The sequence below is a fragment of the Stegostoma tigrinum genome, chromosome 7 (genome assembly GCF_030684315.1).
Source record: "Stegostoma tigrinum isolate sSteTig4 chromosome 7, sSteTig4.hap1, whole genome shotgun sequence".
NCBI classification, from domain to species: Eukaryota; Metazoa; Chordata; class Chondrichthyes; order Orectolobiformes; family Stegostomatidae; genus Stegostoma; species Stegostoma tigrinum.
This window is the reverse complement of record NC_081360.1, coordinates 86,996,257-87,021,707: the sequence shown is the minus strand read 5'-3', so window position 1 is coordinate 87,021,707 and position 25,451 is coordinate 86,996,257. Positions and strand designations below refer to the sequence as shown.

Below are 25,451 nucleotides of genomic sequence, written 5' to 3'. Positions count from 1 at the left end.
ATTGGTAAATAACATTTCTCTCTGTGATTTTTGCTTAACAGAACGAGTATAAAGCCGAGTATAATAGCTGGCAAAAAGGCATTGGTTGGGTTCCTTTTGGCTCCGTGGATGTTGAAAAGGCGAAGAGAGCCATGGATATCCTCAATGAGGTAGGTCACCACACTGGAGTATCCTTTCATTGATTTGTTCTAAAGCAACCAATGAAGAAGTGTAGAAAATTTCACTGACTCAAGGAACGTCAGAAGGAATTTGATGGCTTGAAGCTGTGTTAGCCACTGCCCCCAGTGTTAGCCACATGTAATTACACTAAACAATTCAACGTGGCGATTGATGCGAGTGATGTGGGTGTTGGTGAAAGTGTTCTTTCAAGAAGATAGAACATTGAACACATTGCAAGAGCACAACAACCATTCAGTAGAACTGTGAATGGAAGAAATTCTCTCACTGTCATGTCTTTGTGCATGTTGAGCTTAATAGTTAGAAAAGCTTTAAAGGATATGTGTATCTAAATCTGATTTGCATTGAAGCATTCTTTGACACTAAAGAGAATGATTTCTTAACAAAAATCTTCCTTTATATGTAACAGAGAAAGTATCGCCAGCCACCAGACACGATTAAATTCACGTCAATAGAAGATGCCCCAGAAACAGTCTTGGCAAAGGCTAACCAAGCACAGAGGAGCGATGTGAGTAGAGCATTTAGTAAATCTCCTCATCCCTGTTCCTAAGGAGCAAAACAATTTGAACCCTATGGCACGTTGTAGAAATAGATAAAACTGTTTTGCTTCTCATTCTAAAACACACTGAAATTAGCTACTTGTTTAATGATCATTTATCTGCAAAGATGTGTGTTCTTCCACTGGTAAACTTTTCTTCACTCGACATTTACATGCATGCAAATTCTAACAAACAAGTTAAGCTGTTAAAAATCAAGCTGATCAGTATAAAATTGCAAAGCAGAGAAATGAATTTGTGATTAAATTGAAAAAGTTGATACCATTTTTTCCTCTGCACTTTTAAATATTTCTACCCTTTGACTAATATATGTTTTGCTGTGTTTTCCAAGATTGATTCAACATGAGGGTACACAGATAAATAATGCTGTGCTTCTCTCACAGCCTCTCTTGAGAGTGTGTTTGGAAATGTGAGAACATCTGCTATTCTCATCCTCCAGCTGAGTTCATAGTCTCACCCTGAGGAAAATCATAGATAATAAAATCACTGTGCTACTGTTGGTACAGTAAATACATTCACCACCACACTCAACTGTGTTCTACCCATATTTGCTGAGATTACAAACTCAAATAAGGAAAGCAAGTTCTAAGGATGATCCAAAAAGTCTGCAAAAGACATAGGTTAAGTTGAGATAACAAGGTGTGAAGCTGGATGAACACAGCAGGCCAAGCAGCATCTTAGGAGCAGGAAAGCTGATGTTTCGGGCCTACACCCTTCATCAGAAAATAGGTTGATTGGTTTGCCGAGCTGGTTTGTTGTTCTGCAGACGTTTCGTTACCGTTCTTGGTAACATCCTCAGTGCGGCCTCTGATGAAGCGTCGGTGTGTTTTCCCGCCTGGTTTTTAAACTCTGGGGTCCATTGCGATGGATTGCCTCACTTCCGATTTTCCTCTATAGTGGAATGTATACGGGGTCGAGTTCAATGTGTTTATTAATAGCATGCTTTGTGGAGTGCCAAGCTTCCGGAGATTGTCGTGCTTGTCTCTGCCTAGCCTGTCCCAGGATTTTGGTGTTGTCCCAGTCGAAGTCGCGGTTCTCCTTGTCCATGTAGATTGAGATGAGTGGAAAGGACTGCCCTTCCGCAAATCCAACCTAAACCACTGACTCTGATGACAAAAGTCAGCAAACGTAACAGCATAAGCACATAACAAGTTGGATCAGCCATTCAGCCTTTTGACCCTGCTGTGCAGACAATAAGATCATAGCTCCATGAATTCATTTTCCCCCAGACCTTGACTCCCTTGTCAATCAAGTGTCAGTCAAACCTGGACTTGAATGCCACTCCTCCCCTGCTCACTTGGGAGTGAATTCCACTGACTAATGATCCTCTGAGGGGGAAAAAAAATCTTTATCTCCATCTTCAATGTGAGGTCACTTATTTTGAAACTGTGCCGTCCAGCATTTAACAACCTCTTAGATAACAAAGTGTGGAGCTGGATGAACACAGCAGGCCAAGCAGCATCTCAGGAGCAGAAAAGCTGACGTTTCGGGGCCTAGACCCTTCATCAGATGAAGGGTCTAGGCCTGAAATGTCAGCTTTTGTGCTCCTGAGATGCTGCTTGGCCTGCTGTGTTCATCCAGCTTCACACTTTGTTATCTTGGATTCTCCAGCATCTGCAGTTCCCATTATCACTTTAACAACCTCTTACCATGTTAAGCTCTCTAGAACTTTGCATATTTCAATAAGATCACCTCTATTTTTCTAAACTCCAATGAGTATTTCTTAACTGCTCAACTTTCTCCATAAGACACCCCTTCATCCCAGGAATCAGTCTGGTGAATCTTATTTGATCTATTTTCAAAGTTTCAAATATATGTATGCAAATACATGTAACCAAAATAACACACACAGCAGTCTCAATAATACAACTGTAGCAACACTTGTCTTTTCTCTCTCAGACCCCTCCCAATAACACTGCATTGCCTTCTTCATTACTTGCTGTATCTTCAAGCTGGCTTTTTATTATTAATGAACAATGACAGCTATGTCCCACTGTACCATAGCATTCTGCAGCCCCTGTCTGCTTAAACTATGTTCTGGTTTTCTAATCTTCTTGCTAAAGTGGACAATTTCACATTTTACTATATTATATTCCAACTGCCAAATTTTGTCCATCGACTTAACCTATTAGTATCCCTGTGTTGATAATCCTTGCATCCTCCCCAGAGCTTGCTTTCCAATTTATCTTCATACTTCAGTAAATATCGCTATAATACAGTTGGTCCCTTCAACCAAACCATGACTATTAATTAAAACTAGTTGAAGGCCAAGTACTAATCTCTTCAATACTCCACTAGTCATAATTTGCCAAGCATAACTGATCCATTATCCACATTCTCTGTTTTGTTTGGTTGGTCAGCCTTGTATCCGATGTTAACATCATATGCTCTTGTCTTGTGCAGTCGAACTTTCACTGTTGACAGCATCATAAGTAATCCCAATATTTTCCTCAAGTTCTGGTAGATTTGCCTTTTGGAATCACTGGTAATGATTAAGAGGAAGAACTATGATTGTTTTTCTCTTCGACCATACCTTTTCTAACCCGGCCCCAGATACGCTGATGAAGCACATATCAGGGTCCAGCTTTGAAATGTTTACGATCCAAGTGGCATGCAGCAGATCGAGAGGTGCTACATGTTTGGATACTTTTTAAACCATCCCAGAAGCAGTGTAATAATGGGCAACATTGCTACTGACTCGTATTTCTGAAAGACTCAACATTTGTCTGATCTCCTCATTTACCACGCTTCATTTCTCAATGCTGACAACTGATACTGAACATTAATTGAAAATGCTAACAATTTCTTAAAAATCAGTCTCACATTTCTAAATTTTTGTTTTTCCATGTAGATCAACTACAAAGCCAAAGGAGAGAAGATCATTCATAAGTACACTTATCCACCTGATGTGCCAGAGTTTATTCAGGCTAAAGTCAATGCTATTAATGTCAGTGATGTAAGTATATATGGCTGGATCGGTTCAAACACCACAGCCACCTTTTTCTGCCAAATGGAGTTAAGGCCATCCATGATCCAACTGAATGAAGGAGCAGTTTCATAGAACTCCTGTTGTTGCATTACCGTGTGGCAATGGTTGATTATGAACAAACAAGTGACAGTTAGTAGGCATTTCATATTCAACAATATTCCAAGTGCAACTGTTTGGATATCTCAATAGTATTCAGGGCATATGTCTAGTAAGCATGCTAGGGAGTTCCAGTATTTCAGATGTATTTCGCGGCTCACATTCAGGTTCTCAGTTTATCCACTTGCCAGCTTGTAACTGATGCTACTTCTTTTAATGAGCAGGAAAATCATGGGATGATAGCATAGAAGCAGAAAGCCTGAGCCTTCAACTCCAGATATAGACAGGGTGGTTAAAAAAAAAGCACTTGGTAGCCTTGCCTTCATTGCTCATTCCTTGAGTATTGGAGTTGGGAATTCAAGTTGAGGTTGTATAGGATACTGATGAGGCCACTTTTGTAATTCTGTGTCCAGTTCTGGCTGATCAGTTAAAGGAAGGATACTATTAAGCTGCAGCTGGTTAAGAAGAGATTTACCAGGATATTGCCTGTATGTACGGTTTGAGTTATAATGAAACACTGGCTAGGCTGGGACTTGTCTTACTGGGATGTAGGAAGTTGACAGGCAACCTAGAACATAGAATATAGAACAGTACAGCACAGTACAGGCCCTTTGGCCCACAATGTTGTGCTGATCTATGATCCTACTAAGATCAAACTGCCCTGCATACCCTACATTTTACTATCTGCCATGTGTCTACCCAAGGGTTGCTTAAAAATCTCTAAAGTATTCTATTTCACTACCACTGCCGGCAGCACACTCCACATACCCACCATTCTCTGCGTGAAGAACCTACCTCTGACCTTCCTCCAATCACCTTAAAATAATGCTCCCTGTAACAGTCATCTCCACCCTGGGAAAAAGCCTCTGGCTATCCACTCTATCCATGCCTCTCATCATCTTGTAAACCTCTATCAAGTCACCTCTCATCCTTCTTCAATCCAATGACAAAAGCCCTAGCTCCCTTAACCTTTCCTTCTAAGACCTTCCCTCTACTCCAGGCAGCATCCTGGTAAATCTCCTTTGTGCCCTCTCTAAAGCTTCCAAATCTTTCATATAAGGAAACAACCAGAACTGAACACAATGTTCCAAGTGTGATAGACCTGACACAAGTTTATAAAATAATAAGAGGTATAGATAGAGATATATTTTTCTTTTCTTTAGAATGAGGATTTCAAGACCAAGGGGCAGAGTTTTAAGGTGAGAAGAGAGAGATTTCAAAAAGTCATGAGGCAATATTTTTACACAGAGGTTGGTTCACACGTGGAATGAACTTCCTGAGGAAGTGGTCGATGTGGGTACAATTACGACATTCAAAAGATATTTGGATAGATACATGAATAGGAAAGGTTTGGAGGCATATGAGCCAGGAGCAGGCAGGTGGGACTAGCTTAGTTTGGGATTATGTTCAGCATGGACTGTTTGGACCGAAGGATCTGTTTCCATGCTGTACGACCCATTGGAATCAATCTTGATCTTATTAATGTTAAAATATTGCTGGAAATGAAAATCTGGCATTGGTAAAAGTGACCATGACATTGTCAGATGATCATGAAAAGACAATTTATTCACTAATGTCCTGCAGAAAATGGTAAATACTGTCCCTTAATTCCCCTCTAATGTGACCTAGCAAGCCATTTCACCATACCAAAACTAGGACAGCTAGAGGTGGTCAGTAAATGGTGGCCTTACTAATGGTGCCTACCTTGTAAAAGTAGCTATTATTCTAAAAAGTCTTCTTGTTGCACAAAACAATATTGTCAGAAGATTATTGAGCCTTTTCCCTTCAACATAGCAGCATTTTTTTTGCCAAATTCCAGATGCCCTGTTTTCTTCTAATGCTCCATAGATACAACCAAAGGGTCTAAACATAATATGTGGTGATGGGAGTTATTTATCAATCAGAATGATTATACAACTCACCAAATAATATACCAGCTCCGTTCAACATATTTTATTTCATATAGTCCCGAATCTTGCCAATGTGACCATTTTTTGTTCTAAAATAATTTAAAGCTCATTTTCCTTTGCAGAACTGCTACAAACAAGCATGGAAAAAAGATTTATCAAAGGGCTGTAACATTACTTTTGATGCTATTCCAATTATTGCTGCTAAATCTGCCCGGCAAAATGCCAGTGATGTAAGTATATAGTGTTCATACTTTTAAATGTACTTTATTATACTACTTCCCTCTCATAGTATTTAATTTGCTCATTTTCATTCATCTTGTGTTGTGTGGTATGGATAAAGTTATTGATCTTATGAGAAGTATGGGAGAACAGAATGAAAAAAACAAAATTCACAAATCTTGTGGAAGGTCAAAGATTAGAACAAAACTTCGCCTCACAAAGTAGCTCTGTGAAACAAATGTCCAGACAGAGTACTTGATGAAATTTCATTTAAGGCATTATATACGTGACAAGGCTAAACCATTGTTGGCCCAATTGTCTGTCAAAAATCAGGGACCATAGCTGCTGAGAAGGAGGATTGAGCCTTCAAGCAATATTAACACTACACTCTAGATGTTTTTGAGATGAGGGAAAGAGGTTAATGATAAGGGATCAACAGGAGACAATGGAGATAAGTCCATTATGGAGGAAACAGGCATGGCTCAAAATTTCCTTGGTATTATGTTTGTATTCACAATTTTGACACACATATAGAAAAATCTGAGGCTAAATGCATTTCTACTGCATTTTCAGCAAAATTAGAGGGTGGAGTAAATAATGTTTGGAGGAAACTTCCAGCCCACCTCTGGGTGGAATAGGCTTGTGTGTGACCTTTACTTACTTCATTTTCAGTTATGCATCATGTTTTTGAAAAGACATTTGGACTAATCGATAACAAAGTGTAGAGCTGGATGAACACAGCAGGACAGTCAGCATCAGGGAGGAAGGAAAGCTGACATTTTGGGTCTGGACCCTTCCTTAGAAAAGGGTCTTTCTGAGGAAGAGTCCAGACCCGAAAAGTCAGCTTTCCTGCCCTTCTGATGCTGCTTGGCCTGCTGTGTTCATCCAGCTCTACACTTTGTTATCTCAGACTTCAGCATCGGCAGTTCTTATTATCTCTGGACTAATAGATAGGCCCGTTTTAATGGCCCATCATCACTCTTCCCTCAAGTTTCCCGAGCAGATGTAAAGGTATATTAGGGATAATTCTTTACTTCAGAAGGATGTTCAGAAAATGTGAGCTGATGAATTCAGGCCCCATGTCATAGATTTGTGCCAATCTATACCAAGTATGAATCTGAACCCATCTGCTCACTCTTTTGCTTTCCAAGCTGGAGAGAATGAGGTGGGGAGGGGATGGTGTGGTGAGGGTTTTACTGTGAGTGTGCAATTGAAGACTGCGACTTGATGCTATTTGACAGGAACATTAGGTTGTTTAATATCTGCAGTTTTTTGATGTGATACTGTAAAATTCTGTACTAATAAACAAGTTTAATCAAAATGAAAATTCAACACTGAAGAAAAATCCTGTTATATTAGTTCACCGTCTTCCTTTTTTGTAAAGAAAGGTAATAGACAACTGTGTTTGGAAAGTGTTCATACACTATTTTATAAAACACTGCATAAAATAGATATGCTAAAGTTGCAGTAGAATGGCAAATAAGAAAATTTCAAAGAAGGATGTTAGACAATATCTGAAGAACGATGTTCAATGCAAATGTCACAAAGTTTGTTGAGATTATTACGATTTGCTTACCGAAACCCAAAACTGTTAATACTTTTTCTTTGTATATACACTTGTTTTTTTTATTGGTGATGTTGCCCTGCTGCTGAAATGAGTATTTGTGTTGTAAAATCTCCTGCGGTAATTTGAACAATTGCCTTACAGGTGAAATACAAGAAAGCTTACGAGCAAGAGAAAGGAAAACATTTTGGCTTCCAGAGCCTCCAAGATGATCCAAAGCTGGTCCATTCCATGCACGTGGCCAAGCTCCAGTCTGACCGTGAATATAAGAAAGACTATGAGAAAAGCAAGACCAAATACCATACACCACTGGACATGGTCAACATTACTACTGCCAAAAAGTCCCAGGAAGTGGCCAGCAACAGTAACTACAGGCAGCCGGTCCATCACTATACCTATCTGCCAGATGCCATGAGCCTGGAACTGTCGAAGAACATGATGAACATACAGAGTGATGTAAGTTTCTATTATTGTATTGTTTAAATATTTATCATTATTTTAATGGCAAAAGGCTGCAGAAAGCTGCAGCACAGAGTGATTTGGATTTGTGCATGAATTGATAAAAGCTAAAATGAAGTTCAATGGGTAAAAAGGATGGCAAATAGAATCTTGGCTTTTATATCTATAGGAATGGAACATAAAAGTAAGGAGGTCTAGCTAAAAGCTATATAAAACATTACTGAGGCCACAGCTGGAATACTGAGAACAGTTTTGGTCTCTTTATCTAAGGGAAGGCAGGTTCACTAGGCTGACTGTGAATTTGCAGTGATTTTCTCATGAGGAGGGGTTGAGTAGGTTGAGCTTGTTCTCCTTGGCGTCTGGAAGAATAGGAGAATATCTTATTGAATCGTACATAAATTTCTTACGGGGCTCGACAGGGTAAATACTGAGAGATTATTTCTTCTTTTGAGTGAGGCATCACCCATTTATGACAGAGATAGGGAGAAATTTCTTCTCTCAGTGGGTGGTGAATGTGTAGAAATCTTCACCATGCAGGCTGATGAGGCTGGGCCATTAACAACATTCATGTACATTTTTAATCAATAAGGCAATTGAGAGTTATAAGGAAAAGACAGGGAAGTGTGGAGTTGTAGATTATCAGTTGTCACTGATCTCAACAAATGGCAGAGGAGATTCAATCAGCAAATGAACTCCTACTCCTGTATCTCATCGTCTTTCTTTAACTGTGAGCATGAGAGACTTCAATTTCCAAACAGATTAGGAGTTCTTCGGCACTTCAGCTAAGCACAGTTGGTAGCATGTGTGCTTCCATACACAGGGAGAGATGTAAAAGAAATAATCTGAGAATTTGAAAACAATAGCAATTGAAATTGTTTTAAATGAAATGAAGGCTGCAAAACTTCTTCAGCTCTTTGTTTAAAGTCAGAGAGTCAAATCTTAAAAACAGAAGTTTGCAGAGATAGCTCATAGTATTTCCCCACATTCAGAATTGCTCTGAGCTAGGGTTTAACTAAATTGGAGTCTTAGAATCATAAGAGATATGCAGCACAAGGACAGACCCTTTGATCCACTTGTCCCTGCCAACCAGATGTCCTAAATTAATCTAATCCCATTTTCCAAAATTTGGTCCATGTCCCTCTAAGCCCTTTCTGTTCATACACCTATCCGGATGCCTTTTCATTGAAATAATTGCACCAAGCCTTCACCATCTCCTCTGGCAGCTCACTTCGTACTCACACCACCCTCTGCATGAAAAAGTTGCACCTTAGAACACTTTTAAGTCTTTCCGCTCTCACCATTGTCGGGAAAATGATGACCTTTATTAAAATTTGTTGTCTCTTTGTAAAACACATGAGCTGTGTGATTACTGTCAATTTGGTAGCAGTGTTGGCATAATTAATATTCCATATTTAAATTGATTTCTTTTCTCTTAAAGAACCTGTACAAATCTGATTACAATAACTGGTTGAAAGGCATTGGCTGGAGTCCGCTTGGCTCAATAGATGTGGAGAAAGTGAAGAAAGCTGGACAAGTACTAGATGAGCATAGTTACAGGCAGCACCCAGGTAAACTCAAGTTTACCAGTGTGCCTGACTCCGTTGAAATGGTGCTGGCTAAAACCAATGCACTACAGCTTAATGATGTAAGTGGGTCTTTACAGAATATCATTGTTTATGTTACGTTTCACTTTTTCCGCTATCCTTCAATAATTTGTGCTTTTGTGGGCATGAGTCAGCTACAGGCAGTTTGGGAGTTCCTGCCCAATTCCTTTCCTATCATTGCCATTCAAGGTTCAGTGTGAAGTAAGCTTTTTGTGGGCAAGTAAAGTCTTTACCAGATTCTCCCTCAAATCTTCAATAGTATGTATTACATTTCCACAATGCTGCTTGCCTAAGGGAGCCACCAAAAACCTGACGGAATCTGCTGGTGTGTTGGAATGTCAGCTTCTGCTCAGGTATGACCAGCATGAAAGGCCATTATATTCACCTTCATGAAGTACAGACGTGATGCTACTGGTAGCACTGAATGGATTTCCTACTGGAACCAATTGGTTTTCAAGTTCTTTGGTGTTCATGTATCTCAGAAGCACTCTCTGGGGTTCATTTGATAAACACCTTCCCATTATGTCACTACCCAAATTTCCCAGCAAGATCTATCACATTTGATCATGACCTAAGTGATTCCCCAATCTCCCATCAAAACTTAGAATGCCTATGAGAGCTACTACTTGAAAACACTATTTGCATGCAAGTTGGTGTTCTGCTTATAACTTAGCTTTACTTTATAGAAACTATACAGATCTGGTGGAGAGAAGATCAAGCACAAGTACACTTTGCCATCAGACGTTCCCCAGTTCATTCAAGCTCAATGGAATGCAGTCAACCTCAGTGACGTAAGCATTTGTCTACATGAATTATTTCTCTAGTGCATCACAAACTATTTAATTTTAACTGTCTTAAAGACTGGGATACCAATTTGAATGAGGGTTAAGTAATATTTGTCCTTTTACAATGCAATCTCTGAAAAACCTTCATTCTTGGTGTGAACCTTTGCAAAAATCTTTCTCACATTATTTGTAAAGTTTGCCTTCTGTTCAATTTTTAAATATTAAAACTGTATCAAATGGAGTTGTATTATCACCAATGGCTATAATTCACGACTTATCTGTTAATCAGCCTACTTGCAGAAATGAACTTGAGCATTGCAGTTATAATTTGATTAGCTTAATTAAATTAGTAGTATAATTTATCAGTGGCCTACTCAATTTTATATGCAATTTAACCTTTCTGAATATCTATTAGACAGCTGTGGAAAATGCCTTTTTGTAGAGGCAATGTCAGCATTTCAGAGGTCGTATTTTCAAAAGTTTTTATTTAACATCAAAAGTATGTATCTGAACTGTGTTTTCTTAAGATTTTTAGCTGCAGTCTATGAGTCCTATCTCAGCATTAGGGCCAGATTTTAGCTACCACAGTGAATAACTTGATTTGGAAAATTTCTTCACTTGGTGAACACTTCTCAGTAAAAAAAATTAAACCATAATAAATTTTCATTCTACATGTGAAGATGGTGGAGAGGTGAGAGGGTGTGGAGTGAAATTGGGTTCTCATACTCTCGAGGCAGATGCTAAATAGCAGCAAGTTGGAAAACCTACCTAGTACTGTGGGTCTTGGCCCATTGTTTTAAATGATTTTTGGTCCTCTAGCCCTCATCCCTCATAATCTCTTACCCCACCAATGCTACTTGTCCCCTTATAGTCCAATGCCAGCTGATCCATCCCCCAACAACCCCATGATCTTCATATCCCTTAATTTCAATACACAATATCAACATACCCCTTATCCACCATGGGAAGATATAAGATCCATGTGGAGTTGAAATAAAACAATCTTCTACAAGTCTAATGCAGTTTTCATTATAGTGTACAGATAGTAATGACAATACTCCCATCTATGAAAGCATCACAGCTTATACTTAATGGTAATACAAAAGCAAAATACTGGAAATGTTGGAAATCTCAAATGAGAACAGAAAGTGCTGGAAAAGCTCAATCAGTCAGCCAGCATCTCTGGAGAGAGACAGAGTTAACATTTCATGTTCTGAATGGTCTATGTTCTGTTGAAAGGTCATCGATGTAAAACATTAACTACGTTTCTCTCCATGGATGCTGCTGACCTATTGAGTTTTTCCAGCAATGATTTTTTTTTAAACAATTACTGACAACTGTAGGGATTTGTTATTTTGAAGTTTAAAAAGCAGGAACTTTTTAAACTTCAGACCTTATCTGACCTTCAAGAGCATCATGTCTATTCCATTAATTTGTGACGTCCAGTCTAAAGTGAATTCAGTTTGAAATCACTTTCAGATGCTAAAAATATCTGTGTTAAGATGCACCAATGATCTAATATTGGTTACAGGACATAATTGGCAGAGCATTAGGATTTTGGTTCCTTTCCAGTTCTTAGCTGGACAAGAATGCTCAGCTCAGGCATGGGAAGCAAAAGGAAAAAGTAAATCAGAAGGAGTTGGAGATAGAGAACTGGAATTAATGCATGAAAACATACCATAGTCTTGCTACTGCTACAGATATTTATGCTGCATGATGTTTTCCAATACTTAAGTATTCAATAAATAGTGTATTCTCATTAAATTTTCTCTAATCTTTTACAGAATTGCTATAAGAATAAATGGAAAAAGTCACTAGCTAAAGGATATCATCTTGAGCCTGATGCAATTCCTATTGTTGCAGCCAAATCATCAAGACGTATTGCTAGTGATGTAAGTGCTTAATGCCATTAGCTGAAGTATGGCTTTTAATATAAAAATTCAGTGAATGCTTACAGATCCGTGATCTCTTCCTTAATCCCCAAAGAACTGTTCGACATGGTCGTTGTGATTAAAAAATATGAATTAGGAAGAGAAACGAGTTAAGGGTCTCCAGGTGAATGAATATGTTAAATGTGGGTCAGCAGCACAATATTGTGAGTGTTAGGAATGAGCTAGAAATGAAAAAAAGCCACAAAAACAGATAGTTAGAACACATTGCAGAAACCTCATGAGTGAACCAGCAGAGTTAGGGTGGATGGAGTGTTTGGCAGACAGAACAAGGATATTGTTAGCTGTGAGATCAAACCCCTGAAAGGAGATCATAGAATCCCTACAGTGTGGAAACAGGCTGTTCAGCCCAACAAGTCCACACTGACCCTCAAAGTATCCCACCCAGACCTATCCCCCTATAACCCACCTAATCTACATGCCCCTGAACACTATGGGCAATTTAGTGTGGCCAATCCACCTACCCCACACATCTTTTGATTGCAGGAGGAAACCAGAGCACCCAGGGAAAACCCATGCAGACGTGAGGAGAACATGCAAACTCCAAATAGATAGTTGCCCGAGAGTGGAATTGAACCCGGGTCTCTGGTGCTGTGAGGCAACAGTGCTAGCCACTGAACCACTCTGCCACCTCATAATGTGATAGCCAATTTGTAGATGTTGATCAAATTAGGGAAGTGGTATTTAGTAAATACTTTCCATTGATCTTCAGGGACTGCAATTTCAAATGGTTAAGTGTGAGATGAATGCTGTTTTGCAGAAAAAGAAAATTGTAGCTAAAATAATCAGCCATGAAGGAAATAACACCATGACTTGATGGATGGAGGTGAAGAACAATGTTACAAAGGCCCTAGGTATTTCCAAACTCTATTGTAAGGATACGATCTGGAAGATTGGAGATAAACCAACCTAAATATTGATGATAGAGTGGATATTTGATCGAAAGTTCACCTTGGGATTAAATGCAATACTAAGGTTATAATTTACCAGGCCATTTCTTTCCAGGGTGGGAATAGAAGGAAATAGTGTTTGGAGGGTTAGGATGTAGGTGGATGGAGGACAATACAAGGAAATGATCAATGGCTTTACCTGTAACATTTTCTATTTCTTGCATTAAGGTTATTGTATTCTTGACACTTGCAATAACAAACCCCTATCACCCCCACTATCTACTCAAAAATCCGTTTATTTGGTCATTCACAAGATGTGTATCCAATCAAAATGTCAATGAACTGTTGAATATAAATTACTGATGTAACAGCTTATGAAACGGAAGCTCTAGTGAATGAATCTTAAAGCTCCAGTTTGTTTCTAAATCCATTATTATTGATTCCAGTACAAATACAAAGAGGCCTATGAGAAAGAAAAGGGCAAACATGTTGGTTTCCGCAGTCTGCGAGATGATCCAAAGCTGGTCCATTCCATGCACGTGGCCAAGCTCCAGTCTGACCGTGAATACAAGAAAGACTATGAGAAAAGCAAGACTAAATACCATACACCACTGGACATGGTCAACATTACTACTGCCAAAAAGTCCCAGGAAGTGGCCAGCAACAGTAACTACAGGCAGCCGGTCCATCACTATACCTATCTGCCAGATGCCATGAGCCTGGAACTGTCGAAGAACATGATGAACATACAGAGCGATGTAAGTCACAAATGAAGTCAATCATCAGTACAGCAGCTTTCCATTTTCCAGCCAGAACAGATGTTCTCCATTATCAAACACACAGAGAAAATACGGCGGAAACTCAGCAAGTCTAGGGACAGAACATTCCTAAAAAAGACCCATTTGGACTGAAAATGCTAAGCTTGTTTCTCCATCCACAGATGTTGCCAGCCTTGCTATGTGTTTTCACCATTTTCTCTGTCAGTTTTAGATCTTTGTAGCATTCAGAGATTTTTGCTGTTATTTGAATATTCCTCATTTGGCTGGCTTCACTCAGTCATGCCTCTGGCCAGCGATAGGTTTAAAGCCTATGCCAAAAGTCTGAGTTGACCTCTAAGCTGTCAAAGGCTGGCAAAGTGACATGGGAAGACATTGGTGGCGAGTCAGCTGTAGGAAAGATGTATTACAGGATGTCCACCTGGTACCTAATAGAGCTGTTTATGTGGCCAATTAAAGGCCAGTTCCTACCTATGTGACACTTGCCAATGGGTTTGGTGCTCAGCTGAGTGGGAATGCTGGTGGATTTGCATTGGAGAAAAGGGGTCTGCTATTTTTTTAGTCCATAGAGGGTATCACACCCAGGAGCAATGACTGTCACAAATGGCAAAGGCACCATTTGACAACTGAGAATCCCCCAAACCCCATCTGCAGTGGCTGATCAATATCTCATTTGCATTTACCTGCCTTAGTTCTATGTATCTCCATGACTTTACCTAACAAAAATCCAAATCTTCAAAGCTCCAATTGTTCCTGCATCATTCTTTTAGATCATCACACTTTCCTGCAAATGCACGTTGTCCATTTTAATGCTGTGAAATGGGCTCAAATATTTCTGTAACTCTCCATTTTGCCAGAATCTGTACAAGCAAGACTACAATTGCTGGCAGAAGGGAATAGGCTGGTTCCCACTAGGCTCACTTGATGTGGAGAAGGCCAAGAAAGCAGGAGATGTCTTGAATGAACATAAATACCGTCAGCATCCAGACAGGCTGAAATTCACCAGTGTCACTGACTCTGTGAACATGGTTCTTGCCACAAGTAACACTAAGCAGTTGAATGAAGTAAGTGATTCTGTTCTTACACTGAGATATATGGTCTCCAGTTAGTTGCTATAGATGGCACAATTCTGGAAGTTAATGATATTGAAATGTAAATATGGGTTTCTATCTTTGCAAGATGAAAGCTTGAATAATCATTAGCAATGTGAAGAAGGCTTGCCCTTGAATTTCCTATCCTGGGTCATTTTCATTGCCCTAGTTCAAATCCAACTTTGGCTGGACCTAGAACCAGAAAGAGGGCAGCAAACATTGTTACATTCCAGGCATTACTGAAATTATATTTTGGCCAACTGCCTAAAGTTCGCTTGGATATTTGGGGATGGTGAAAAGCGAGGGAGGATGGAAGGGTGAGAATGCCTCAAAAATGGTGAAATATCTGTCAATCCAACCTGGAGTTATTTTCAACAACTCCCGAACAAAACCCATTGGTAGGCCTCTTGGGCAGTCCCTCCCCCTCCACGGTGTGTTGCCCAATGGTGGGTGAGAGCAAGAAAAAAATAGGAATTTCATCTCTATTGACTGAATGCACTGGACCCAGACCTAGCCAGGCATACACCTAATAATTTCTGAAGAAGGATCTAGGCCCGAAACATCAGCCTCCCTGTTCCTCTGATGCTGTTTGGCTTGCTGTGTTCATCCAGCTCTACACCTTGTTTTCTCAGATTCTCGAGCATCTGCAGTTCCTCCTATCTCTGACACACCTAATACAGCCAATTTGGGAAACCCCAGGATAATGTGGAAATCTGGTGTACTCAATCTTCACATTAATTCCTATTTCCTCCAGCCAGGGAAGTCAATGTATCCCATGCCCCCTAACAGAAATCTCCACAATGTTCATTGGTTTCTGTCAGGGAAATTTGCTACGAAAAACACATTTCAAATGAACTCCTTGATTTTGATAACACATTTATAAGGCTTAGAAATAAATTTCTGTTCAGAATTCTTATGCTCAATTTGTATTGTAGCACATTTGTGAAAAATGATAGGGTGGATATTAGAAAACTAAATTTGTTGTCATTTAAAATTTTATCAAGCCATGAATGGGCATTCTAAATGGTGTCCTGATTCTCTTACAATGGTCCTCAGATAATTTGGTTATTGAGGAATGATGAATGTGAAAGCTTGTTTGAAAACGCCTTTTTGGCATGAGGGAACATTGGCAAATAAAGAAATCTCAAGTTAGATGTGGGTCTCTTTGGATTTTTTTTTAACCAAGATGCAGATATTAATATTAAACTTTACAGAAATAGTTGTTTTGTTTTTGCATGGTCCATTGGCTTGCATTCAACTGCTGATGATTTTTGCACTTTCAGATGAACTATAAAAAGTCTGGTGAAGATGTGAAACACAAGTATACTCTTGACATTCAATATCCACCATTCGTACAAGCTAAGGTCAACGCTCATAACTTAAGTGATGTAAGTACCCAGAAGGATAACGTTGAAGTAGTTCCCATGAATATTTCAATAAGAACTAGGCCTTTACTTTCACTGAAGAAAGGAATTACTTCATTCAGAGGCTGGAGATTCTCTGGAGTTCTCGACATCATAGGATTATAGAGGCTCAGTCATTCCATCAGTACAAGACACAAATCAATAGATTTCTAAATTTCAAGGGATACAGGGAACATAATTTGGAGTTTGAAGGTCAGCCATGATCTAGTTGAATGCTGGAGCAGACTCAAGGGGGTGAATCATTGAATCACCAAATTCCTGCTGTGCAGAATGGTCACCTCCTGTATCTATTTTCTATATCGCTAGTGTTTTATTGGCCAATTGCACATCATTTCTCAATAAACCTGCAAGAAAATCATTTTTGCAGCACAAAGGTCAAAATTTGGCTTGAGGAACCTAATGGTTAACAGCCTATCTGATAATTCTGCTGGTGCACCTTAGAAAGAAATGGTTGAATTAACATGTAACACAAAGTGAAAAGAAATTTTAAAGGCATTTAAAATTGGTATCCGTCTGTGGAAAAACAAAGTTTATCACATAACTAGAAGATTTTCTGTGAAATATGGCCTATCTATAACTCCTGTATATCCATTATTGCCCCGATTCGCAGGAAATTAGTCTGCATGTACAGTGGGTAATTCAGAAAATGGAATGTTATGTAGTCATAGAGATGTACAGCATAGAAACAGACCCTTTGGCCCAACTCGTCCATGCCAATCAGATATCCTATAAACCATTCCTATTCATATATGCATCCAGATGCCTTTGAAATTTTGTAATTGTGCCAGCCTCCACCACTTCGTTTAGCTGCTCATTGCATACACACACACCACCCTCTTCCCCTTGGGTCCATTTTAAACATTTCCCCTTTGACCTTAAACCTATGCTGTCTTGTTTTGGACTCATCCACCGCAGGGAAAAGATCTTATTTACTCACCCAATCCATGTCATCAAGCTTTGATGCTCCAGGGAAAATTTCCACAGCCCATTCATTCTGCCCCTGTCGCTCAAAGCTCTAACCCTGGCAACATCCTCAAATATTTTCTGAACCCATTCAAGTTTCACAACATCCTTCCTATAACTGGAAGAACAGAAGTGCAAGCAGTATCCCAAAAGTGGCCAAACCAATATCCTGTACAGCTGCAACATAATTTCCCAACTCCTCTACTCAATGCACTGACCAATAAAGGCAAGCATACCAAGCGCCTTCTTCACTGTCCAAGTTACCCGTGACTCCACTTTCAAGGAAATATGAACCTGCACTCCAAGATCTCTTTGTTGAGCAACACTTCCCAGCACCTTACCACAAATATATGAATCCTGTCCTGATTTTCCTTTCCAAATTGCAACGCAACACTTCACATTTATCTAAACTAAACTCCATCTGCCAGTCCCTGGCCCATTGGCCCACCTGATCAATGTGCTGTTGTGCTCTGAGGCAACCTGCTTTGCTAGCCTCTGTGCCATCAATTTTGGTGTCATCTGCAGACATACTAACCATACCTCCCATGTTTATATCTAAGTTATTTATATAAATGACAAAAAGACATTGCACCTATTACCAATCCTTGTGGCGCTCTACTGGTCACAGGCCTCCTGTCTGAAAAGCAACTTCCCACCACCACTCTGTTTTCTACCTTCCATTCAGTTCTGCATCCAAATGGCAAGTTCTCCCTGCGTTCCATGAGGTCCACTTGCTAGCCACTCTGCCATGAGGATCCTTGTCGAATGCCTTACTAAAGTCCATATGGATCACATCCACCGCTTTGCCTTCATCATTTCTCTTTGTTGTTTCTTCAAAAAATTCAAATATGTTCGCGAGACATGTACAAAGCCATATTGACTATCCCTAATCAGTTTTTGCCTTTGCAAATTCATGTAAATCCTGTTTCTCAGGATTCCCTCCTGAATGACATTATTTATTGTGCTAAGGATGGGATACAAAAGTTGGGAGATTGTACTTCAGCTGTACAAGAGACTATTGAGACAATAGCTGAAGTGATGTATACAGTATCTGCCTATTTATTTAAGGAAGGATGTACATTCAGAAGGTTTACTAGACTAATACCTAGAACAGGTGGTTTGTCTTAAGAGGAAAGGTTAGACAGGCTTGGCTGATATTTCTCTGAGTTTTGAAGAGTATAAGGTGGCTTCATTCAAACATATAAGATCCTGAGGGGACCAGCCAGGATGGAAAGGATTGTTCCTCCTGTGGGAAAACCTAGAACTAGAGGTAACAAAAACAGAAATTTCTGGAAAATCTCAGCTGGTGCGGAAAATGTGGCAGTGAATTAAACACTAAACAAGAAATCCAAAGAGCTGCGGATGCCGGAAATCAGAAACAAAAACACTTGGCCAATCAAGTCTGCTTTGCCATTCGATCATGACTGACATGTTTCTCAATCCCATTCTCCTGACTTCTCCCAGTAAACCTGATCCCCTTACAAATCAAGAATCTATTTATCTCTGTCTTAAATATACTGAATGACCTGGTATCCACAGCCTTCTGTGGCAGTGAGTTCCAGACATTCACCACCCTCTAGCTGAAGAAATTCCTCGTCTTCTCATTTCTAAAAGATTGTCACTTCATTTTGAGGCTGCACCCTCTGGTCATAGTCTTTGCTACTAGTGGAAACATCTTCTCCACATCCATTCTATCAAGGCCTCTCAGTATTGTATAATATTAATGAAATTCCTCACATCCTTCAAGTCCATTGAGTACAGACCACAGTCTTCAACCATTCCCCAAATGACATGCACTTCATCCCCGGGATTATTCATGTATACCTCCTCTTGGCTGCTTCCAAGGCTAGCACATCCTTATTTAGACACGTGGTTCAAAACTGCTCACAATATTTCAAATGTGGTCCGACCAGAGCATTATTACAACCTCAGCAGTACATCTCTGCTCTAGTATTCTAACCCCCTTGAAGAAAATGCTAACATTGCATTTGCCTTTCAAACTGTCAACTGAACCTGCATGTCAACCTTAAGAGAATTCTGAATTAAGACATCTAAAGCCCTTTGCATTTTAGATTTTCGAAGGCTTTCCCAATTGGAAAATAGTCTACACCTCTGCTCTTCCGACCTAAGTGTACAACCTCACACATTCCTACATTGTATTCCATCTGACACTTCTCTGCCTACTCTCCTAGCCTGTCCAAGCCCTTCCACAGCCTCTCTGCTTCCTCAACACTACCTATCCCTCCACCTATCTTTGTGTCATGCCTTGTATACAGTGAAAAAATTATTAGGAAATTAAGTGCAAGACATACTTAATTTTTCTAATCTCTATTTTTCCAATAAATCACCTATTCCATGTAAACCTTCGATGGCAGTGCAGGGTTTTGGAAAAAGAACTGACTCTTGACAGTTAGACCTATATTTGGGATAGTTGAGTAGTGCTCATGTATTTCTGTCATATTTAGGAACATTCAGACCATTAGTTCTGGTCCATTGGAGAGAAAGACTTGTTTCATCAAAGCACATTTTCCCCATGATAATGACTAGAGTTTCAGTGTTTGCTTTACATGGTCCAACTGTTCTCTGATCTCTTCTACCCATGATAACAAGGTAACTATTTAGTATAAGTTGCAATTCAATGTGAAATACTATCACAATCAAATCTCAAGCTCTTCAATTCTCCATGGTGTGTGACCATTTTTGACTTGGTAAGAATGCTACATTACAAATCATAACCATTTATCTTTGTACCCAAAGCTATCCTAAAATTATTGTTCATGTTTTCTTTTCAAGCAACGCTATAAGCAAGCCTGGCTGAAGACAATAGCTCAAGGCCATGATATCCGGGAAGATGCCATTCCAATTGTTGCGGCCAAAGCCTCAAGGAACATTGCAAGTGATGTGAGTAAATTTGTCTTATAGTCTAATCAAAACCAGCTATTTCACTTAGTATGTTCCTTTGCTCAAGTCAGTGACATAACCAAGAGAATATATGTGTCCTGTACATAAAAGTACTGTTCCCATTAGCTGCAGAAACAAGGGCCATGGGTCTCAGATTTAATATTTTGGATAACAGATGCAGGACTGATATAAGGAAGTACTTTTTCATGTAGCCAATGGTAATGGTCTGGAACTTACTGCTAATGAGAAATGGTCAATGGTTTCAAAACAAAATTGGGTGGTAATGTAAAGGAGACAAACTTGCAACAGTGTGGGAGTAGTGAAAAAGAATGGGCCAATTTGGGATTGCAATTTGAACTGCTGGCATAGATGTGATAGACTGAATGGCCTCTTTCCCTGCCTTGTATTACTCTGTAAAATAGATTTTCAAAAGGCAGCTAGAATTTAGGCACATGGAATTTAAGATAATTCAAGGAGATTGATTAAAAACATTGACAAATGATATTTGGCATTGACTGGTAGGACTATTGATAGCAAATACAGTTTATATGAATTGGTCATACAGTTTTTAATGGCAGATGGGGCCACAATTGTAGTGGAGAAACAGAAAGGGGGATTGTATGTATAAAGTATATAAATCAATATGTTAGTTTAAGCATCAAAAAGCTGTCAAAATGTCTAATGGGATCATGTTGCTGTCTCATATTGAGACAAAGCACATAAAAACTAGGCCAGCTGTTGTATTAAACAGTGAAGTAATAAAGCTTGCTATGGACTTTGAAAAGAACTTACAAAGATCCAACAGTATCTGTGGTGTGCATCTTATTTTTTTCTGATGCTTCTTTAACCTCTGAGCCTAAGCCAAGCATTTTGGGTGGGATCCCAAAAGCCCATCCTGTGGAGAAGAACTGAATTACTAACAGTAACGTTTGCACTTCTGTGTTGCTCATGTCTGGATTTCTGAAGCTGCTGTCATTTTCAGTAGAGTAATGACAGTCTAGGGTAATGCGTTCGACATCACTGCCATCAGGAAATCCAGACAGCAATTTCCATCATTCAGCAAGGTGGTAGTGAGAGGAAAACATTTGAAATTAAAGTGAAAAGAATGAAAGAGAGATTAGTAATATTAATTTTCATGGAAGGCTGTTAAAATTTTCACTTTATTTGCCATGAAATATTGCTAAAGAAAATTTGGTGAATTATTTTCCGTGGAATTCAATTAGCTGCTTCAAAAATCTAAGAATATTAAATAATATGGGGTACAAGTAAGACCTTGTGATCATGGAGGGGCTTATTTGGAGTTGAATGAAATATTTCGAAGCTGGAATGTGAAATGGCCTCCTGTTTCATTTTAATGGCCCTGTACTCATGATGCTAGTGAATTATATAAATTTCAGTTTTGATATAAATGCTAATCGCAAATTAATTTCATAGCAGGGATGATACACAAGGCTATTTACATTGTGCATCTTAAGAGTGAATGAACAAAAAATAATCCGCCCATAATACCTGTTAGAATCATAACATATATGCAGAAAGCAAGGTGCATTGTACACCTCTCCACTGAAGAAAATGTTTAATTAAGAAAGATTTTGATTAACAGGGAATAAACAATAAGAGCTCACTATCATGCACTTAGAACACTGTTGGAGGTAGTATTGCTAAAAAAATGCATTTTGTTGAAACTTTTCATCATGTACACATTAGGGCAATTCACAAGAACACAACTACAAGGAGAAACTGTAAACCATACAACACAGTTATGCTTGATCATATTAACTTTCTACTTTATCATTACAGTATAGATACAAAGCAGCCCATGAGAAGGAAAAAGGTAAACACGTTGGCTTCCGCAGCCTCCAAGATGACCCTAAGTTGGTCCATTCCATGCATGTAGCCAAGATTCAGTCTGAGCGTGAATACAAGAAAGACTATGAGAAGAGCAAGACCAAGTATCACACCCCACCTGATATGCTCAACATTACCTCTGCCAAGAAATCCCAGGAAGTGGCCAGCAACAGCAACTACAGGAATCTAATTCACAACTACACTTATCTGCCAGATGCCATGAGTGTGGTACTGTCCAGGAACATGATGGACATACAGAGTGATGTAAGCAAACCCACTTTACCCCATGAAATAAATCTGTTGTATTATTGACATTCAGGATAGTATCTCTCTCTGAGGATGAAATAAATATGCTGTCTCATTCATCTCTATTAAGTACTTAATTAAGGATGCATAGAAAAGAGGCGATTTGGAATTCAAGCAAAGATGAGGAATTTTATTTATGTGTGGAGATTTGGCAGGCCAGACTTATTATCTTTAATGCAAAGAATGTTACAAAGAGATTTAATATAAGCGTTCAACATTTTAAAGAGTTTTACCAGATTAATTAAGAGAAACATTAACTAGAGGAGACAATTTTAAGATAATCAACAAACGAATAGAGGGTAGGTGAGGAGAAACCTCTTCATCCAGCAAGTTACGATCTGGAACTTACTGGCTGAACGCATTATAGATGATTTAATAGCATCACATGTTATGAGCCTTTCGATCATGTGGTGGGCTATTTTCTCCTGAAGTGAGAAAGAGACAGGTATTGAGGGAATGGCACAATTGTTACTTTTGGTGCAACTGGGGAGGTGTCCCAAGTAAGTGAGTTGGCAGCACAGAGGGCTTGCAGGGTTATTGGTGTCATAGTTTGGGATGGACAACTTCAAATGAGAGAAGGGAGATAGTAGGAACTGCCGATGCTGGGGAATCTGAGATAACAAGGTGTAGAGTTGGATGAACACAGCAGGCCCAGCAGCATCAGAGGAGCAGGAAAGCTGACGTTTCGGGCCTAGATTCTTCTTCAGAAATGGGGCTGTAGCAAATGAGAGAAGATGTTGCAGACAACAGTATGAATGATGAGTGGATAAGAGATCAAAGGGTCACACCATTGTTGAGGAAATACTAATCAAACCTAAGATGCTGTTGAATCTTTCATCAGTTGGAAGGTTTTAATTAATAAAAATGTATATGTAAATCCTTGAATTCCTTTGAAGTCACTGTCTTGAGAGAACTAAAGGTTTTATCAGTGTAAAGAAGAGGTGACATTTTAGAACAGACAATGCAAGTCACGTGTGAGGCCTTGTTTAGAATCTGTTTATATTTTGGTTTGGAGTCAGACTAGTTTTATTTCTAAAGTAGGAATTTATGAAATGCCACATTGACTGACTGTCTATAAATTGTGTGCTTTTTGAACAAAAACAGAATGTATCTTAAATACAAATTCACCCCATGCGTTCACGTATGTGTGTGTGTGTGTGTGTGTGTGTGCGTGTGTGTGTGCGCGCGCGTGTCTGTGTGTTGTATTCTAAAATGCAAATAAAACAATCTGTTGAATCTGCATGTTTGTAATGTTTCACTCAAAAGGATCCTTCTCTGATTTCTATCTGCAGAACAATTACAAATCGGATTATAATAACTGGTTTAAAGGTCTTGGCTGGGTTCCTATTGGCTCCTTGGATGTAGAGAAGGCAAAGAAAGCAACAGACATAGCAAGTGAGAAGAAATACCGTCAACATCCAGAAAAACTTGCATTCACAAGCATCCCTGATTCTCTTGAAATGGTTTTGGCTAAGAGTAATGCACAGATAATGAACAAGGTAAAGGTTACAATGGACATAATCTTTCTCTGCATCAATTTTTAAAGTTTCAAGTCACACATATTCCATTTGTCTCTCTCCCCTGAAGGACACCAGTCCACAGATGAACCTCAGCTAAGTCATTTGATCTCCTCATGCGTCTTCTGAGCATACTAAGTAACAAATAGAAGCAATAACTGATTAATTCACAGCTGTAGGCAGCTAAGCCAACTATACAACTGCAGCTGCAACCCTTACTTGGAAACAAAGTCATGCATTCATATAAAACAAACAGTGTGATCATCAGACACACAAAAAAAGCAAATACATTCAACCAAGTACTTCTCAAAATGTAGTCCCCATTGCAAGGTATGAAGCCATAGTCAGTTAAATCTAGTTATGTATTGCTTGGGGATAACCACTCCACAAGCGTGGGGCAATGTGAGTAGGCAACCTTCATGAAATACCACAAGAAGTATCGGAATTGAGTTCACATTATTGGATTTATTCTGCATCACATTGTCGTCATCTAACCTAAGCAGCTTCCGTCCTTGTTGTGGTATAGGAAATGTGGCATTTAATTTGCACACAACAAAATCCCCACTAACAGCAGTTGATACTGACCAAACAATCTGCTTGCATTGTGATGTTGATTGATGGATAAATATTGTCCAGCACACGCACCAGGGATAACACCCCTTGCTCTTTCAAAATAGTGCATAGAATTTTCCAATTCCATCTGCAGATCACACGTAGGGTGGCATGGTGGCACAGTGGTTAGCACTGCTGCCTCACAGTGCCAGGGACCCAGGTTCGATTCCACCCTTGGGTGACTGTCTGTGTGGAGTTTGCACATTCTCCATGAGTCTGCATGGGTTTCCTCCTGGTGCTCTGGTTTTTAACCCAACGTCCAAAAGATGTGTAGGTTAGGTGGATTGGCCAAGGTAAATTGCGCCATAGTGTCCAGGCTTGTGTAGGTTAGGTGGATTAGCTGTGGGAAATGTGGGGTTACAGGGATAGAGGTTGGGAGTTGGTCTGGGTGGAATACTCTTTGGAGGATTGGTGTGGACTCGATGGGCTAAATCGCCTGCTTCCACATGGTAGGAATTCTATAATTCCATGAAAGAGTGCAACTGTCGTTGTAGTGCTCCTTCAGAACTGCACTAAAGTTTCAAATTGATTTTTGTGCTCAAGCCCTGGAGGTGGATTCGAGCCCAGAGACTTAGGTGAGAGTATTTCTGAGTTATAGCTGATACAAAGCTCACACACATATATATTCACACACACACACGCGCGCACACACGGCACACGTGCGCACACACATGTACACATGATAGGTTCCAGAGCCAAATGGTCTGCATGGGTTGATGTTTTTTCTAGCGTTACCAACTGAACCACTCATGGCAGAAGTGGAAGGAGTGGAACGGGGTGGTACTGAGTCTGTTCTTTTGATATTTTGCACAAT

The 25,451-nt window shown here is 39.5% G+C and overlaps 1 protein-coding gene across 24 annotated transcripts in view; it reads left to right on the top strand.

The window, feature by feature from the left end:
• Positions 1–25,451, top strand: part of neb (nebulin) — a 275,824-nt gene that overhangs the window by 53,579 nt on the left and 196,794 nt on the right. For all 24 annotated transcript variants that reach the window (XM_059647492.1, XM_059647488.1, XM_059647498.1 and 21 more), the window contains 14 exons: positions 42–149; positions 587–685; positions 3,586–3,690; positions 5,852–5,959; positions 7,657–7,968; positions 9,410–9,616; positions 10,262–10,366; positions 12,145–12,252; positions 13,646–13,957; positions 14,833–15,039; positions 16,350–16,454; positions 20,247–20,354; positions 22,155–22,466; positions 23,801–24,007. In XM_059647492.1, coding sequence (XP_059503475.1) covers positions 42–149; positions 587–685; positions 3,586–3,690; positions 5,852–5,959; positions 7,657–7,968; positions 9,410–9,616; positions 10,262–10,366; positions 12,145–12,252; positions 13,646–13,957; positions 14,833–15,039; positions 16,350–16,454; positions 20,247–20,354; positions 22,155–22,466; positions 23,801–24,007 — 2,403 coding nt within the window. The remainder of the gene's footprint in view (positions 1–41; positions 150–586; positions 686–3,585; positions 3,691–5,851; positions 5,960–7,656; positions 7,969–9,409; positions 9,617–10,261; positions 10,367–12,144; positions 12,253–13,645; positions 13,958–14,832; positions 15,040–16,349; positions 16,455–20,246; positions 20,355–22,154; positions 22,467–23,800; positions 24,008–25,451) is intronic.